At 48.8% G+C, this 19,479-nt stretch overlaps 2 protein-coding genes across 2 annotated transcripts; one reads left to right on the forward strand and one right to left on the reverse strand.

The window, feature by feature from the left end:
* Window positions 1-215: 215 nt before the first annotated feature.
* Window positions 216-8,615, forward strand: RAB39B (RAB39B, member RAS oncogene family). The gene is made up of 2 exons (XM_054641660.2): window positions 216-987; window positions 5,056-8,615. The coding sequence occupies exons 1-2, from the start codon at window positions 773-775 to the stop codon at window positions 5,480-5,482; spliced, it is 642 nt and encodes a 213-aa protein (XP_054497635.1). The 5' UTR covers window positions 216-772; the 3' UTR covers window positions 5,483-8,615.
* A 1,158-nt stretch (window positions 8,616-9,773) lies between these two features.
* On the reverse strand, window positions 9,774-19,269 carry VBP1 (VHL binding protein 1). Its single transcript, XM_054641365.2, has 6 exons — window positions 19,117-19,269; window positions 14,963-15,087; window positions 14,307-14,373; window positions 13,747-13,845; window positions 11,895-12,033; window positions 9,774-10,937 (listed from the first exon to the last, which is right to left on the reverse strand). Exons 1-6 carry the CDS (start codon window positions 19,198-19,200, stop codon window positions 10,867-10,869), a joined length of 585 nt encoding a protein of 194 aa, XP_054497340.1. The 5' UTR covers window positions 19,201-19,269; the 3' UTR covers window positions 9,774-10,866.
* Window positions 19,270-19,479: the final 210 nt, after the last annotated feature.

Here is a 19,479-nt window from a genome sequence, read left to right on the forward strand (position 1 = left end):
AGGAGCCTGAATCTCTCCAGAAACGAGTCTCGGGTTTAAAACACAGAAAGGTGATGCGCACCTTGCTCGACTGCCCCTTTCCCTTGGCGGAGCGCCGAGGAAGATGAGCTCTCCCCAGCCATGGGCTCAGCACAGCCTCTCCCGGTGCCGGGGATCGCTCCGGTGCCCTCGGCCAGGGCTGCCCGGCCGCCCCGCACGGTCCCGCCCCGCCCCGCCCCGCCCGGCTCCCGCACCGCCGCGTTCCGGGGCTGGCGGCTCCTCCCGGCAGTGCGGTACCGCGCGGCCGCCATTGCATCACCGGCACCGCGCCGGCCGCGCCTGCAGCCCGCACCCCGCACCCATCCCGCACCCCATCCCGTACCCCATCCCGCATCCCCCATCCTCCATCCCGCATCCCCCATCCCGCATCCCCATCCCGCATCCCTCATCCCGCATCACCCATCCCGCATCCCCCATCCCGCACCCCGGCTCCGGCTCGGACGGGGAGCGGCGGGGCGAGCGCGGTTCCGCGGCAGCGGGCAGGGACTCAGGCCGGGCTCCAGCGCGGGTTCGGCGGCTCCGGGGCCTCCCCGGGCCCGCGTAGGGCGCAGCGGAGGCGGCGGGGGCTCGGCGGGGCTCGGCGGGATGCGGAGGTGGTGACGGGCCCGCGGCAGCCGCGCAGGTCCCGCCATGGGCCCCGCCTGAGCGGCGCGGCCGCGGCCGGCCCCGGGCCCGGGCCGGGCATGGGCGGCGCGGCGGCGGCGGCGGGCGGGCGCTGAGGGCCGGCGGCAGCATGGAGGCGATCTGGCTGTACCAGTTCCGCCTGATCGTCATCGGCGACTCCACCGTGGGCAAGTCCTGCCTCATCCGCCGCTTCACCGAGGGCCGCTTCGCCCAGATCTCCGACCCCACCGTGGGCGTGGATTTCTTCTCCAGGCTGGTGGAGATCGAGCCTGGCAAGAGGATCAAGCTGCAGATCTGGGACACGGCCGGGCAGGAGCGGTTCCGGTGAGACCCGCGGCGCGGGGCCGGGGGCTGCGGGGGGGGGGCCCGCGGCCGGGCGAGGCGTGCGGAAACGAGACAAAGAAGAGTCAAATTGGCACCTTTTGTGCCCCCCATCCTCCCCCGCATCCTTCCCCCATCCCTGGGACCCGTGTCCGCCCCAGATGGCCGCAGGCAGGTGTGCGGGATGTGCAGGTGTGCGGGATGTGCAGGTGTGGATAGCGAGGGGCGGCTCCGCCGCCGCTGGGGGGGATACGAGGCCCGAGGCAGCGCTGGGTCCGCGCTTTGCCAGCCTGGAGCTGTCCTTGCATCGGCGGATGCTGCTGGCAGGGAGAGCGCCTGCTTCCCTGCTTCCCCCGGTGCGGAGGCAGGGGCCGGGATGTTTCCCAGGCGAACACCACGGAACGCAGTGGAAAATGCGTTTGGGTGCTGTGCTGCGACAGCAGAGCTCAGCTCTCCTCCGTAGGACAGAGAAAGGTCGGGACAAACCTTTGGCTGTGGCTGTGCAGGGATGACAGGTGCTCTCTGGAGAGTGCCAGCGCTGCATGGGCACAGACAATCTGGGGGCTTAAGCAACAGTAACCAAGTCTGGATGAAGTAAAATAAAGGCAGCTTGTGGGACCATGCCAAGTTTCCCACAGGACTGTGTGGGAAAACCAGCAGCCCTGGCTGGAGCAGGCTCGGCCCCAGCCAGAGAGGAGCTCAGACCTGCTGCTCACAGTGCTCATTTTGAAGGTGTGTGAGTGTACCCGCAGCTCCTGGCCTCCTGTTTTTTGTCTGTGTTTTTCATGTGTCTTTAACCCTGATCCTCTCCTCCATCCTGCTCCCTTGGGATCACTTCCTGTGTTCCACATCTCTGTGCAGCATCACAGAGCTTCTACGTCTGTGCTGTAATGACTCGCCTGAGGAATGTTTTGGTTTCATTCAGTGGATGAAAACTCCCCGACCCCACCCCTCTCACCACCTTCCCTCGCATCTGTGGCACTGGCATCTGGCCCAGGATGTGCAGTAGTTGGTCCTTATCCACTGACAGGATTTTCCTCTGCTGCCTTGATGCCTTGCAGGCAAGGAGCTGCTGCTTTATTCTGCTGAGAGAGGAGGTGCTTTAGCTTGCAGTTGCATCAGCTCCCAGCTTTGGCTCTCTGGCTGAGGTCTCTAGAAAACACCTGAGCGCTGTGCCCTGTTCTGCCGCTGCTGTGAGGAGCAAGAGCTCTCGGATGGCTTCAATTTCCTTTCCTTTGCACATCAGGAACTCCAGGGCCCTGGAGGCTGCTGGCCCTCGGTGCTGGGCTGACCCAGCCCTGCCCTGGGGGTGTCAGCAGGATGAGCTGGTGACCTTCAGAGCAAGGGCAGCTGCACTGCTGCCCTGGCCAGCAGCCTGCAAAGGCAGGAAGGGTGCAAGGGGCAGGAGTGGTCAGTGACAGTAAAAAAACCCCACTGTGCAACTTTGAAACGCCCTTGCCAAAGTGCAGACTCGAATTCCCAATGTGAAAAGCTGGAGCAAAGCCAGGGGGCCTTTATGGATCACTCTGAAATGTGGAAAAAAAATATAAGGTAAAATCTGGTTTGTGTTTATCCCTTTCAAATTGCTCTTAGCTCTGTGTGACAAATTGTGCCCCATGAAGACAACTCTTGGGCTCCTCCTACAAGGAATGTTTCTTGGCCAGAGACAAGAATTAGCTGTTACTGGAATAAGCCAAAGCCCCTTGGATTTATCATAGGCAAGAAGCACAATGGAGAAGGTACTCTCCAGAAACCTGAAACTTTTTTTGTCATTTGTCAAGCACAGGGAGTTTTTGAGGAGGGAAATCTGTAAGAATGAGCTCCCCGTTTTCAGATCTGAGCATTTCCAGTCTGATTTACATAGTTTAACAGCTGCCCCACGAGGACAAAACCACTGTAGTTATTTTGAAAACACCTTGGCATTCTCTGAGCAGCAGCTGTGTTACAATTTTGCTCTTCCTGACCCCCTGTTGTGAGCTCTTTCACTCTCCATAAATTAGTAGCAATTTCTGTGCAGTCAAGGCTTAAATTACAGTTAAACATGTGCCACTCTACTTTGCCAGACCAGGCCCCAGCACATGCTGCCTGGGGCAGTGTTGAGGCTGCTTTGGAGCTGTAGAAGAGCAGGGTCCAATTCTTGCCAGATCCAGCAGGTTTTGCCCATCTCTCGTTGCTCAGATACTGCTGTTCCCTTGTCAGAAACGTGATGTTGTGTAATGCTAGCAAAAGCAAAAGCCTGTCAGCCCTCTCTCCCTGGAGCTGTGTCCCACCACCTACAGAAGAGCTGTTTCCTCCCAGCCAGCAGCTCTGCCTTGGCTCAAAGGGGAATACTCAAACAGGCCCTGGCTGCAGGAGTCCCACCATGGGTACAGAGCAGGGGACAGTTCCCAGACATTGTCCGTGTGTTAAAACTTGGCCAAAGTAGCTGCAAGTCCCTGTTCTGCTCTGGTCAGTGTGTGTGTGGTGAGAGGAGGGAAGGTAGAGACCTCAGAAGGGAATTGGGGAGGGATGTGCAGCATGAAGGCAATAGGCTTTGCCTCCTGCAGATTGGTGAGGAAAATAGTTGTGGAAAAGGCTTTAAGAAAAGGCACTGAGACCTTCACCTGATTTTACCTTGAAGCAGCATTCAGCTTAGATCCCATCATGTCTTTCAGAAGTACCTGGGGCATTGTTGTTGCTGGCAGGAGGAGCCAGGGCTGATGGCACAGAACACAAGGGAGAAGCAGAAATGTCTGTGACAGTGTTGGGGTGAATTCAAAGTGCCAATATCTGTTTGCAGCTGGCCAGATAGCAAAAGGCAGATCTAATTCCCTCAGTGCCAAATGTGCAGAGTGACTATTGTCCCTAAGCCAAACAGTTGGAGAGGAAAAATCATCCAAACATTGCCAGCTATGTTTTTCCCCCTGCTACTGGCTTTCTTCAGTTTTGTCTGTGAATTTTCACCCATCACTATGTTTGTCGATAAAACAATTCTTGAAAACTCTAGTTCATCTTTCTTGGGGCAATTTTGACATATGCACACACTACAGGACCAAATGGCACCTAACAACAGTCTTGCATAGCCAAAAAAAGACTGTCCTAAGGTAAAAATGCAGCAGTGCTTGTATTACTCCAGCAAGGAAAGTTCAGGCCTGAGTGTGAATTCCTCCAGGGACTGAAATCGATCATTGCTTCTGGATTTAGAGCAAATCCATGACTTGCAGAAACACCACTGTTCATCAGCTTCTTGGTTTCCCCTTGTGTAGCAGTCACTGAACTGTAGCTCTGCTTTAGCCCCATGGCCTCAGCTTTGCTCCATCTGTGTTTGCTGATTTCCTGTGCTGCTTCTGGCTGCCTGGGGCTGGCCTGGCTCAGAAGAGCTGTGGGACATGTCCTTCATTTTCCAGCCTGCAGTTCCAGGGTCCTTTTGGTGACTATTTAATGTCAGTATTTGGCAGGAACATGAGCAGTGTTCATGCAGCTTCTCCTTGGAAGCTCTTGTATTATTTTGCTGTTTCTTGGTCAGTGCCATGATCAGTACCAGTGTCCCGTCACTGCAATGTCACTTTCATCCAGTTGTGTAGAGGAAGAAGCTGTAGGGATGAGTGGATGTCTCTATCCCAGGGCTCTGGGTATATGGAGGAGAGCTACAACCCCATGGTCAGCCTTTCCAGATCTCTGACCTCCTGCTTTTATGTGGCTGTCAGAGAGGGGGTGTTTGGTTCCAGTTGAATCCTTTGATTTGTCACAGTGCTTCTAAACCCATGGGTTAGATGAGGTGTCCAGAGAACTGACATGGTGGGGTGGGACTCAACAGCCAGAGACATACAGAAATCCATGAGAGAATAAAATGATGGGGGCATTTTGAAGAGAGCCATAATCAGTGGGGCATTTACCCAAGCATGAAATCTTTAAGCCAAAATAAGTTTTCCTTTTAGATGACAAGCTCTACAGAGCACCAGCTGGAAGCTCTAAGGTGTTGCCTGATGGCCTTCTCTTGCCCTGTACTTGCAGGGTGGTAATGCTGCTTTCTTCAAGGCCATGTGTTCAGAGAGCTGTGAGCTAACACTGCTGTGGCTCCTTGGCTTGCAGGTCCATCACCAGAGCCTACTACAGGAACTCGGTGGGAGGACTGCTCCTCTTTGACATCACAAACCGCAGATCTTTCCAGAACGTGCACGAGTGGCTGGAGGAGACCAAGGTGCACGTGCAGCCCTACCAGATCGTGTTTGTCCTGGTGGGGCACAAGTGTGACCTGGACACGCAGCGGCAGGTGACGCGGCACGAGGCAGAGAAACTGGCTGCCGCCTACGGCATGAGGTACATCGAGACCTCGGCCCGCGACGCCATCAACGTGGAGAAGGCCTTCACCGACCTGACCCGGGACATCTACGAGCTGGTGAAAAGGGGGGACATTTCCATCCAGGAGGGATGGGAAGGGGTAAAGAGCGGCTTTGTCCCGAACGTAGTGCACTCCTCAGAAGAAGTGGTGAAATCAGATAGAAGGTGCTTGTGCTGAGCTCCTCTAGGGAGGCCGTGGTGATGAACTCTACTAACCAAACGTCCTTTACTAAGTGAACTCAGTGTGACAGAGTGGAGAGCCACGCCCCCGTTGTGAACAGCCTCCCGTGTTGTTTTGGACACCAGGACAGACCCTGGAAAGAAATGTTCAGTTCCAAATAACCTTTCAGAACTGGGGGCTACAAACCTGAAGGAGAGCGAGTGAGGGTGCGTGTGGATGTTGTAAGGAGACAGGAAGCAGAAATGAGGGGCTGCACAACACAGGAGAGGGTATACAGAGCTGAATGGGCTGGTACATGCCAGGGTACTGTACATGTTCTCTTTTAAGTAAACCCATAGCTCCCTGCTGGCTTTTGGAGCCACAGGATGGATACTCAGTCGTATGACAAACAGGCAGACAGAGAGAAAGCAGGAGGACATTTTGGTTTGTGTCAGCTATTTCTTTCCAGGAAGGTCTAAAGGCAGCACAGATACCATTTCCTCATAAGGTCAGTTCCACAGGAGAAGTTTACTGACATGGTATGCACACTTCTGAGTTTTCTTTCTTATGTTCTTGAACCTAGTTTGATAGCAAAGAATATTTTGTGGGGTTTAAAGAGGAAAACTACTTATTTGATTGGTAATTAAAGTTTAAATTATTCCTCCCTTAACAGTGTTTTTCTTGCTGTGCTGAACCAGGACTCTAAGTGGCAACTCTTGCTGCAGTAGAGATTATTCAATGCAATTTTTACTCATTTAGTGCCTGGGTGAGTACCTTGAAAGTACCCCAAGTTCAGGCCTTCCAGCAGAATCAAGTGATCAAGAGCATAAAGAGAGAACCATGTCCTCAGGTGTTATGTGTTAAGACTGGGGTGTTGCAGCCAGGTGGGACACACCATTTCTGTCTCAGTAACAGCACTGTGCTGACCTTACCAGCCAGGTCACAAGGAGGAATGGAAAGGAAGGAGGGAAAAAAGAAACCCAACAAAATAAAAAACTTGAAAAGCTTAACTCAGGTGCATCAGACATCCTAAAAGGTGAGATTAGCTCTTAAAGAAGTTAAATAGCATTGAAAGCAACGGCTTCCATAGGTACTTTCTGCTGTTGAAGTGTCATTTTCTGTTTTGGCCTCTGTGGAAGAGAATTGGCACTGGGAAGGTGGAACACACAGCAGGAGTGTCTGAGCAGGTGGGAAGGAAAGCCTCAAGACACACTCAAGAGTAAAGTTTGTTTTCCTCCATGTTTTAGTTTGACAAAAGAGGATCCATCTCAGGCTGGCCATCATGGGATGGCAGCCATGTCACAAAAGCTGTATGTAGGTGGATGTTTTCTGGGAATGCCATTCACCACTTAAAAGCTTTGCTTCTGCCAAATTTTAACCCAAGCTTTTGAAGTGCAATGGGGTGACTGTGCTCCTGTAGCAAATTAGGGAACTTGAGCCTTTTGAAAGTGAGCAAACAAAACTATAGTGACTTTTTTACTTGTGTTTGAAAGCTTTATACACCAAACTGCAATGGGCAGGATGGGGGATTAGGTAAAAGCCACAGGAAGCATCTAGTGTTTATTTTTGGCCTCTGAGTAGAGAAAAAGAAAATATTTGTTCCAGCTTTTTAATCTGCCCTGTCTACAGAAATACAGGTGTTGACTGCTGTTGAGTTCAGACTGTTTCTCCTTCTGAACCTGTTCTCACAGTTTGCAGCAGCACATGGGCAGCTCTGTATTAAGAAAAAACCTGTGGTTTCCATACTGAAGCTGTAAAAAACCCAAACCCACAGCAAACCCAACCCAGCAACCCAAACCCTGAACACTTTTGCTTTTGGTGTTCTAGCAACAATTTCAGTTCCTGGGCTCTGCAGGGGAGCAGCAGCACTGCACCTGCTGGGAGGGCACAGGGAGCAAATGCCAGGAGGGGGGCGGCAGTGGCCTGGGGCTTCTTGGTGAGCTTGTCAGTGCTGGAATAGGCTGTGGGTGCATCCAAGAGCTCCTGCTGAAGGGCAGTGAGTGCCAGGCGCTTGTGGCTGAGCGCCCTGAAGATTAAAATGGAAAGGAAAGTGTGCCCTTTACAAAATCTGTTTCTGGGTGAGCAAAGGTGGGTGCAGGGAGCGCTACAGGAACTGGGCAGATGCCAGGGCAGAGTGTGGGGTTTGCTCAGACCAGCTCAGTCAGTTGCATTTCACAAAGGCAGGGACACACAGCACCAAAGGGTCAGTTTCTTTGTTCCCTGGATGGATGTTCACCTAGCAGCTGCTTCAGCTTTTTCAGGGGCCAGCTGGACACTGGGCGTGTCTGGGGGTGTCTGACTGAGCCCCCAGGGGCACAGAGCCAGGGTGTGACATGAGGGGCAGTGAGGAGTTGGATCAGACATTTTAGCAATAGTGAAATCCATAATTCCCTGTGTGAGAACCTGGCCAGAGGGGAAAGATCACTTTTCATGAGACAGACAATATTTTATTTAATGGGTTTTGGACATTCCCCGTTACTGCTCCCAGGGAGAAATTCCAGAAAGCCTAAGCCAGTAAGTGCATTCTGGCCTTCAGAGTAAATCTTCAATTTAAATACAGAAGCGTTGTAATTCTAAAGAGGAACAGTACAGAAGAAAATGTACATGATCTTAACTATTTAGAGTTAATAAATTGTTATATTAAATGATAGAGAAATCATTATCTACATCTTTTTCTAATTCCTTGCATTTTCTAGACAGCTTATTAAAATATAGGAAATGTAGATTCATCTGTACAAAATTTGGAATGTTTTTTCTAAGATGAAGAACTTATTGGATATGCTAAGAATTCTTTTCTAACAACTGGTTTTAATGCTTTGACTTAGAGGGACTTTGAGAAATCAGAAGGTGATACCTCTCACAGGCTAAAGGTCAGGAGCTCTTATACTCTAGGACAAAAAGAGAAAAAAAAAAGCAAAAGCTAACTTTCTGTGGTCTCTACCACATGTTAAAAACAATCTGCATGTTAAACTGAACTTGCTCAGAACCTCCAGAATAAAAGCATACTTTACACTGTCCTCGCTTTGTTATGCACTGTAACGAAATGTGAAAATAATGCTGTATTTAGCTGTCTGTATGTGACTGAAAATATGCTTGTATTTAGCAAAATGGTTACTACGTGATAATGTGAAATTCAAAACTTGTAAAGAAACTTTGGTGGTTTTTTTTTCCCTTTCCCCCTGCCCATTCTCTCTTAGCGTGTTCCCTGCTCCCTGTCCCTGCTGTGTATTCCAGCCAGGGCTGGATCCACCATTCCCAGCACTGCCTCACTCAGCAGAGCCTGTCCTCTGCCTTGCTGAGAAAAGCCAGACCAGCTCCTCTGAGAGAACACCACCCCCTGCTCCCAGCACCTGCAGCCACTGCAGCCTTGGCCCCTCCAGGAGGCCTCTGCAGGTCTGGTGGCACCAGCAAAGGGCAGAGCAGACCCAGGCAAGGATTAGTCATGAAGCTCATCTGGGAGTTCTGGGGTTTTTTATTTACCTCAGATCAAACACAGAAACACCAAACTCTGAGTTGTGATGGCCACAGCCACCTCCCATTCCCCAGGAAGCAGAGCCCTTTGAACACAGGAGCCATTTCAGCTCCAGGCTGTCATCCTGTCCCCTCTGACACGAGGCAGCAGCTTCCTGGCAGTGGCATTCGGCTGATTTTGCTCGGTTCTGCTTTTGCTGTGCAGAAATGCTTAACTGGTCGTTTTGTTGTGCACAACAAAGGCAATTGCTGCCTTAGGACCAGCCAGGGCTGGGGGGGAGGAGCACAGCCTGTTGGATCTCATTAATCCAAACTGAAGAAAAAACTGTGAGAGAAAGACAGTGAGAGAAACACAGGCTGTGTGTGCAGCTGCATTTCCATCCTTGCTGATGCTAGAAAAGGAAAATGGAGAGCAGCAGCCTGAGCAGTGCCACATCCTGCTGCTGTGGCAGACACCTGTTGGAGAGGACAGCAGGGCTCCACATTCCTCTGCTGCAGCCACAGACACCGAACCAACAGCAGCACCCTGGGGAAGGAAGAGATGAGCCCAGGCACTTACTGCTGACCAGGGTTTACCTGCTCTCTGCCCTTCCCTGCAGCTCACTTTCTGACAGGCTCAGTGTGGTGAATCACTTGCTTTCAGTCACCAATTCAGATGTGCTGACTCACACTCCCCCCCCTTTCATTCACACCAGCATCCAGCAGCCACACTTTTCACGTCTGCTGCTTCCACGGAATTTTGCATCCCCCCACGCCCAGTTAAGGGAGGGAAACATTACAGAAGATCACACATCAAATTCATTACTTTCACACAAAGAAAAATGCACAAAACCAGCTGTTTGCCACAACTGTTTAGTTTTACTATTTTAATATCATGAAATAAAAGTACAAAAAATTTACAGGTATATTGTTTCTTACATGAAGATTGAACAGTTAACATTTGCATTTATTTTGCAGTGAAACCTGTACTCTCAGTCACAGAATGTGATTATTAGCCACTGACATCACCACTGAGCATTTCATTTTAGAAAGAAACTGCAAAGGTAAGAGGCAACAATCTCGCAAGGCTTCGTAAGGACCAATAAATACTCCAACTGTACCAGCAGAGGTCATGCTCCAGTCAGCCATCCCGACCTAAGCCAGGCTTCCCACCTGGAGGCTGAGTTCAGACACCTCAACTGGAAACCTGGGGAATGGAAATGGGAGGCTCTCACAAGCTGGGGCTCTTGGGTCCCTGTTCAGCGCCTCCCCTGAAATACCCAACGTGGGCACAGGTATGGAAAACAGGGGTGAGGCCTGCAGGTCTGACATGCCCTGTGCTGCTCACTCCCTTCCCAGTGCTCTGACAACCACAAACTGCTGCCTGTGAGGTGCTCAGAGCTCAGTGACAGGCAGTCAGCTCACCCAGAGTGACCAGGAGCTTATCCATATCCAGGAATGCCTGCAGGCTGGTGCTGCCATGAACTGACTGAAACAAACCCCAAGATTCCACTCTATTTTTGTTGTTTTCTAGAACATTACAGCTGCACATCTTCCCAGCCCAAGTCAAAGTTAACTCCATCAGCTGTACAGAGATGAGAAAGAAAAACCCTGCATTGCCTTAGCCTGTGAACATGTCAGGCTCCATTTCATACATGCCCCTCAGCTTTTCAGACAGGCTTTCAGGTAGAAATTTATTTATGATGGACTGGTCTGATCAAAATACTAAATCCTTTGCTGGACTGTGTGGTGCCTTTTCAAATAATTCATTTCATGAAGCATGCATGAAACCAAATTTTGAGTTTACAAATAAATAAAATGGTGCTCACCATTAGTTTTTATATATTTTACCATTTACTGAAATGCTGAAAGTAACTCAGTCCTGAATGAGGTTTGGGGGTGTTTAAATAAAAAATACTTGGAAATTGAAACCACATTTAAAATTGGAAAAACTATGCTTTGTTTTTGGATGGGTCTTGCTTGTTTCTTCTCTTTACGTCCCAATTATAAACTCTAGCCATATCTGAGGGTGTGGAATTAAGGAAACAGCTTTCTTATGCTATCAGAAAAGAGAAAAAAAGATTTTTTTAAAAAAGAAGAAAGAGCAGTTTACAGAGTTGGCCACTTAGTTACAACACTCAGTACAGAAACCATTTCATGAAAGGTCTGACTTGGTGCAGAGCTTCAGCTCTCAGGAACACTGGTAACTGTTGGTAACTGCAGTATTTAGATCATTACTTTAAAAATCTCCAAAAAGATATTGCAGAGAAACACAATTTTAGTTTTGCCTAACTCTTTGCTGATTTCAAGCCGCCCATATCAGCTGTATTTGCCTCTTTCAGGGATCCCAAACTCCTGCTGCACTAAGACAGCTCAAGTATCAACCTGAAAGAACAAGCAGTTGTGACTTCATTCAACTAAATCTAATGCTTCAGTTAATGGCTACACTCATTAAAATAGTTTTTAAGTACAAAGTATAAAAAACAACCCCATACACCCAGGAGGTGGTTCATGACAGCATAAAGAAATTTAAAAAACACTGAGCACAGCCCAAGCCAGTCCCTTGCTTGCTGCAGCAGGGCTTGTGCTGCTTGGAGGCAGCTGCAAAGGCTGTGATGGGCAGCAAAGAACAAAGTTCCTGTGCTCTAGAGGAAGGGTCACTGTGGTGACCCTGTGGCTTTAAGTTGGTCACCTGGGCATCAACCCAACCTTCCAGCTCACTCTGCAGCCAGTCTGGGTTGCAAGCACTGCACTAGATTTCATGAGGACATACACACAGGTTTTGTTATCTCTCACACACCAACCTCCAACTTAGCCCTGCCAACACAATATTGCATTACATTGCTAGGACAGTTAAGTTCACAGGTGCCACAGAATTTTGAGGAAGCCAGTCTAAGATAAAAACACATCAGAAAGTTGGTTGTTACCTGGATGTTGGCTTTCAGATACATCTCCTTCCCCCCATGAATGAAAAGGATACTGACTTCTGTAGTGGTGAACTGATCTCTGAGAAAATCCAGGTCTTCCTCTAGAAGATCGAGGTTTTTTGTGGCTGTTGACAAATTCTTCTCTAACAGAGCCTGAGCTTCATCAATATCATATTCAAGCATCACATTGGCCTGAAAAAGCAAGATTGATAAAAGCTTTTAATCTTGCATTGTAAGGACTAAGCCCCACCAAGTGTATTTTAGGCTGTTGTTCAAAACTAATCCCGTTAACAACAGACTGTCCTGACAGGCCAAGCAAGATTCAGGACAGGCAGTGCCCAAATCCACTTGAGGCCTCCACCCCTTCAGTAACTGAGTAATAAATCTCCCTAGTGACTTAAAGTTAAGCTCTCTTCCTATAGCTAAGCAAGAAGGGATTTCTTCCCCTGTGGATCATTCAGCCTTTCAGGTATTAGCATCTCATCCTCACTGTATTTGAAAAGTGAGACCTTACATTTCTTAGCAGCACCTTTCAGGTGCCACACAAGTCTAGAAACAGTTTTTGTTGGATTCAAGATAGACCTCAGGCTCTGTGTGGAACACTGACAAACATCTGGCACTGTCAGTAACAAGAGCTACTACAGGTACTAGAGATACAACAGGTATAAAAGTCCTCTCTGATGCTGTGGTGATGGTTTTTAATTCCATACATGGCTGTTTCAGTAAGAAGCTACCACAGGATGAGATAATAGAGCAGTATCAGGTGAAAATGCACCAATGAAGCTTTGTCCTCTTCAAGAACTGTGCCCTGAATGGAGGCACAGTCTGAGACTGACAGGATCCCACAGAAGGCTGCACTGAGCTGCCAGAGCTGGATAAGCTGCTCTCTAAAGCAAGTGGAGGACAGAGATCCCCAGTAACAGTGACACAGCCTAACACAGAGTGCAGGCAACAAGCAGGAGAAAGGCCAAGAACACCTAAATAAAATTAACTGTGTGTGGTATTTCATTACAGCTTTTCAGTGTGAGCTGTTAATAAGATGAACCTTCTCTGATGTTCTGTTAGAAAATAAACCTGGGATGTTCCATGAAAGTCAGTGTTTATGAATTCTGAAGACAGTCTCCTAATAGTAACAGCTATCAGAAATTTTTTTCTGTTTATGATAGAAGTGGAAAAGCTTGGGAACAACTGTCCCATCAGTCTGGATGGTTCATGTGTCCACAGTGTTTCTGTCCTAACCAAGAGGTTCTGTCTGGCAGCCAACACTGGGATTTAGGAACATCCATGATTTAAAAGTCTCAAGCATCAGCAGGTTAATCTCCACATATAATGAAGCCTCTAAATACAAAATGCTCCAACCTGATAGTGCTTAAGTACTTAGGAATCTAGGCTGTGAATGCTGATCCCAACAGGCTTTAGTGCAAAGTCCACTCTAAATGCTGGCAGATACCTGTGAGCAACAGAAATCCCATCTTTCCCTAAAAGGTGCATGAAAAGGGAAAGCAAGATGCTGAATACAAATAACATAGAGAAGATGGGAAGCTACTTGCCAAACTAAGTTATTTTGCTGGGCACATTCCCATGCCAGGCAATGTCATTAATTTGAACAAAAAGTGACAGAAATGGTAAGGGAAACACAAACAAGGTTTTTGGAAAGACCAATCGAGCAAAAAGACAATTCTCTAAGTCTTACTGTTCAGGAACCAAACAGAATGGAACAAGAAATCTTCACTAACACACTGAAGTTACCTGGTTTGATGTGCTCTGCTGCCAGGGCACAGCACCACCATGCACCCATCAACAGAACTGTGCCCACTACAACCAGGGCAGACAGCAACCAAAACTCCTTCACAAGTCTTTTATAAGTTATTGAAACAGTTTCAGAGGAAGGTCCATTTTACTTACCCCCAACCACAAACAAACTTTATCTGTAGGAGGAACTGAAGCTTTGCAGTAGAGATTATCTGCCAATAAAAATCTGGTTTCCATTGGATGTGTGGAATCCTTAAGACAAATGATAAAATTTACAATTGTTATTTTCACTGGAAATGTGTTAAAGACATAAAACTTAGAGTAAAGAGCACACTTTTCTGCTTTCTGCCATTGATACAGTATTAACTTGTGTGGAATTCTACATAACTTTACTTCAACATTAAAGTTAGAGCTCCAAGAATAATGCATTTTTAAAAGATATATTTAAAAACAATACAGAAATCTCTATAAAGAATGAAGATGAAGTCAAAGCTTAGCTGCAATCTATACACTATTAAAAATGAAGTTTGCATTACAAACATTAACTGGTTTTGAACTAGCTTTCAAAAAGTACTACATACCTTTAAAAATAATTCTGTTATTTATAAAGGCATATTAAGTGTGCTCTCCAAAACATTTCTTGCAATGTGTTCTGTTAGGGTGGAAAGGTAGTTAGCTTTTCTCATACTCATTAGATATTCAAAATAATTTACCTTTTTCTTCTGCATGTGTTTTAAAATTTCTAATGTCTGTTTAATTTCAGGAATCTGACTTTTTAGCCTGTGAATTAACAACAGTCATAATTTATTATTTTACAGAGACACAAAGTTTCCTAAACAAGTGATCACTTTTATTATACAGTCCACCCTCCATTTAAAAACTTGTTAACAGCTTTTTCCAGCTTACAAAAGCAGGTTTGAAAGACATGGCATGAAAAGGCAGCTCAGCTCCAGCTTCACCTGGCCCTCACAACAGCGAGGCTGGCTGGCTTTGGAAGCACAGCAATCCACTCAGCTTTCACAAGGAACAACAACAGGAACAGTAACACCCCCTTTCACTAAAACACTACATTCCAAATATTTGTCATCTCCCAGAGGACAGGGAAACCTCAGCAGAAATACAGGGTGAAACCCCTGCAGGTAAAACAAAACCAGTGTGTTTATTCTGAGGCTCATGGACTATTCTGACAGTGAGAGCCACAGGACTCTGCTCTGTTCAAGCCAAAGCTCCCCAGAGCTGAGGGCACTGCTCCCCCTGACAGCCCTGGCAGAGGCACTGGCATCCCAAGGCCTTCTGGGCCACTAGACTTATTATTTAAAAAACACAACTGTGCTAAACATTTCCCAAATCTGCAAAAATTACAACTTACCTCCTTTTCTTTTGAGCAAGATTAAGTTCCAGAAATTTATACTTCTGATACTGCTCATCCAACTTCTTAAGAACTACATCTGCTGTTTCATTTCCAGGCTGTTTCATAAAAGAATCTACATCTTCCTTTAAGGGGAGAAAGAAACCCTCAGTGTTAGAAGAGTTTTATGGAAATCCCAGACACAGACATGCTATCATCTTACTGCAGCTACATCTAGAGGAGGTTTGAAATGTAAACTTTTTCTCTGGACTGAAGTACAAAGCATTTTGTTTCTTTTCTTAGTCATCTCTTCATTTCCCCCTCCCTGCTTTTTTTTTTTTTTTTTTTTTTTTTTTTTAGGGAATTAAGGGACAGGTGCAAGGATTGCTTCATAACCATATTTGTGAGAACATGGTTAGTGGTGCTTTCAGTCCTGGCTGATGTCAAGGGCCACCTTACAGGGGTGGGTGTCCATGGGGCATGGCTAAACCTGGGTTTCCTACCTGGAAAGCAGGGATAATGCTTCTCTGTGGCTAACCAGATCATGAACTATTTTGGACAGAACTGATGAAGGAAAAGAGCCTGATCAAGCATGTTGTGGCAGAGGAAGATGCAAAGGGGGGAAAGCTGAGGTATTTGCTCAGACAGGCACTATGGAAGTGAACAGCCTGGTTTCAAAAGCTCCTTCTATGGTTAGCAGGAAGCCACAGAAACCTCCAGAGAACAACTCCAGCCAGTCCTACCATCAACTGACAGTGAGAGCCATGGGCTGGCAGGAAAAGCTGCCAGAGAAGAAAGGCCTGAGCTGGCAAGGATGTCAAGCTTGGCATGTGCCTCCTTCAGAACCCCAGGAAGCAGCTCCTGTGCTGGGGGCCAGTGTTCCCAGCTGCTGAAAGGTACATCAGGGATCAACCACGTGTTTCTGGCCTCAGACCATGTACACACAATTCCAGACAGCCCCACCCCCCCAGAGAGGTAATTCTGCCCTTGTCTACACAGCTCAGTAAAATCTGATGGAAGCCCTACCACAGGCCCCTTCAGCTCCTCCTTTTGAACTTGGTGTCTCTATTCCAGAAGCTTTCCACCAGAAAATGACTGTAATATGTTACTAAAGTGATACCAAAGATGGAGCTGCTACCCCTCATTATGATCCCTTAACTCTCCTGGCTAAAGAAACTTACTAGGAAATTACTGAATCTGGTAAGGAGTCCCTGCCTTCCTTATCATAAAGGAAATCTGTAGCAGAACATGAACTCCACAACCTGCAGCAGGCAGCACTGTCCAGGTGGTAGATCCAAATCAAGGGACCACAGCTCAGACTGCCTGAAAAATGCCTCGAGGTAGGAGCTACCTCACAGTCAGGGAAGCATTCCTGCCTCTGGATAAAGCTCCCAGAGAAGCCTTCAACAAAGAAAACAAGGATTAGGTATGGGAAAGTGTTGTGGAAGTGAGGCCTGAGGATAGTGTGAAATGGAACTCCCTCTTGTGGAGGCAGCTCTGCTTGTTTAAACCAGCTGGGGCAGAGAGCAAAAGCAGGGGGCAGCAGCTCCCCCACACGTGCCTGGCACCCAGCTCTGCCTCAGCTCCCATCTGTGTGTGCACAGGGACAGCACTGAAACAAAGATGCTGAGAAGTGAATCCAGAAGCAAATCCAGGCCTCCTGCATTCTGGTGATCTCCTGCCACTGCATAATGTCCCAGCTCAAGGTGAGCTCAGATTTACCCCCAGGGTGTTCCTGCTGGGGCTTCCAAGCCTGGTTAGGCTCTTGTCCCACCTGCCCATCTGCAAGGCTGAGGCACAGTCACTTCTTTAAGCTTTACCAGAGCAGCTCTGAGGCACAGCTGGCTGCTAAAGCCATTAGGATCCCCACTTTGTGGTGTGTTCACAGCACCACCACTGCAGAATTCTTACAACACTTACAGCTTCTGCAGGGACCTGCCAAAACTCATCTGTATCTTTTTAGGAAGAGAATTCACTGGCAAAGCAGCATTTTGCAAAGCTCAAGCCAAGGCCCAGGAATGCTCTGCAGAACCCTGAAGTGCAGCAGGACAGCCCATTCCCACGTGTCCCTAGGGTTCTCTTCTGAGTGGTGACCCAAATAAAGAGCTGCAGGCACGCACTCTGCAGAGCTTCATCACCTGGGGGCATGTGCAGAGAACATGACAAGAGACACCTACTGCAGACCTGCAGGCTCACACCTGCTGAAGGAGGCAGAACAAAGAAGGCATTTCATTTGGAAATGTCTGGGCAACAGCTCAAAACCACCAAGCTGAAACTTCTGTTTTGAGAGTTTGTTATCCAGTAAAACCCTGCGTCTTACCACTACTTACTCTGAGTGCTGAACATCACTTGGAACCTGGAGAGGGGCAGGAGTGTAAGAACAATGGCCTCAGAGAAGGCACGAGCCATAAACTGTGTGAGGAGCCTCTACTGAACCAAGACACTGACAGGAAACATCTCTGAAGACAAGAGCCACAGTGAGACTGCCCATGCAGCATGTGGTGTGGGGAAATGCCAAGCAAGAGATCAGCAAGTCTTTAAATGTTTTTGAAATAGAAACCTATTTTCTGAAATAAAAAAGCTCTAGTAAAACCTACCCTCAAGACAGTAGTATTTTCACTCTGCAGAGCAGAAAACCATTACAACTCCTCAGTGCAGGCTTATTTTGAATAAAAGAAAGTCTATTTTAACATCTACATCCAACTACTCTATGATCACCATCGAGGATCTCTTCTGCAAACACACCTGTATTTGACCAGAGTACCTCTCAAAACTGAGAATTAGGAAGCTTCCAAGATGTTCAGATCCAGAGATTATGAAGATCCACAAGGTTTTGAAGAACTGAAGAGAAGCACAGGACTTGTGCACAGCCCCAGCACTCTTGGAGCCATGTGACACAGCACACAAGATATTTCAGACACAGGTACTGAAAGGAAACTACATGAAACCAAACAGAGCAGCTACAAAGGCAGCCACCAGCATGGGATGAGGGATGTGACAGATGCCCTTAGAGTGTTTGCTGAGGCTGTTTATGTCCTGCTTCCTGCCAGGGTGGCCACCTTGACCACAGAGTCAGCAGAGACCACAGGTTCTCCTCTGTCAGGATCAGTGAGGTCTCACAGGGCAGCTGAAGACAGGCTCTTCCCTTTCACTTTCATCTTTGCTGGTCTCTCATGAAGCATGGAAGGAAGTTAGCTGGAAGAAGCAACAGTTTTCCAGCCCACTAAGGATTTGTCAGATCCTAATTATTGTTAAAAGACCTTAAAGGAATAGGAAGAACTGGATCACTGGAAGTTAATGCACTGCACCTGTCTGGTCAGGTCCTATGCCCAGACAAGACACAGCAGCAGTACAAGCACTACACCTAGAAACACCAAAATGCAAGTCAAACAAATTTATAAAGCAGTTGTATCGGATGGGGCAGACATCCAACACTTCCCAAGATCCCCAAGGCAGCTAGGTACAACCACTGTGATCAATAGTTATCGATCAAAGGAAATAAAACAGCAATCAAGACTGTGTACCAAGAGTGAGCTCACAGCTGAAAGTGGACAACGGATGATTGTGAAATTATGCCACTGCATCAGTCACGGATTCCTGCTTTTGAACCCCTCAACAGAATCATCAAACCCTCGGTAGATCAGTTTTTAAAGCTGAATAAACAAGTTCGGCCTGTTTTCCAGAAAATACACATTTGCTGGTTCTCAAGAACACATAGGCGTTTCTGAAAAGTGAATCTTCTCAGCAGTGTAGAAGTTGATTAAGAGACGAAGATGCACGAAAGGTGTTTGAGCAGGGCACGTTATCCAAGGAGCAGGAGCGGCCAGGCGTGCCCCGCCCGGTGCGTGCCGGAGGGCTCTCCCCACACGGGGCTCTCTGCCGAGCCGAGCAGTGCAATAACGCGGTAGGGCTGAACACGGGCAGCTCGGGATGGAACAGGGCAATCACCCGGGAAAAAGCCCGGACTGAGGCTGTGCAGGGCCTCCGCCGCCCTCACCCCCGGTACCGCCCGCCCGCCAAGGTGCCGCCTCACGGGGCCGGGCCCGGCTGGCGGAGCGCAGCCCCCACCCGTCGGCCCCGCACCGCATGAACGCCGCCTCGGGGATGCCCAGCCCCACTGCCGGGACCCTTCCCCAGGACCCCCTCCCCAGAGCTGCCCAGCCGGCCCCACTCACCACGAACGCCGCCTCAGGGATGCCGAGCGGGCCTCGCTTCCCGCCCGCTGCTGCCGCCGCCTCGCTGCCTCCGGCCGCCGCCATTTGGGAACGGACGGTGCATGCGCGGCGTGCGCCACAGGCGTCATCGCGTCAGCGCCGAGCGGGGCGCGGGCACCGCCCATTGGCCCAGGAGGGCGAGGAGGCGGGGCAGGAAGGGAGGGCTCCGGTCTGAAAGGGAAGGATCCGGCAGAGAGGGGCGGGCTCCGCTATGTAGGGGAAGGCTCCACTATGAAAGGGAAGGATCCGGCAGAGAGGGGCGGGCTCTGCTATGTAGGGGAAGGCTCCACTATGAAAGGGAAGGATCCGGCAGAGAGGGGCGGG

Source organism: Agelaius phoeniceus, chromosome 14 (genome assembly GCF_051311805.1).
Source record: "Agelaius phoeniceus isolate bAgePho1 chromosome 14, bAgePho1.hap1, whole genome shotgun sequence".
NCBI lineage: Eukaryota > Metazoa > Chordata > Aves > Passeriformes > Icteridae > Agelaius > Agelaius phoeniceus.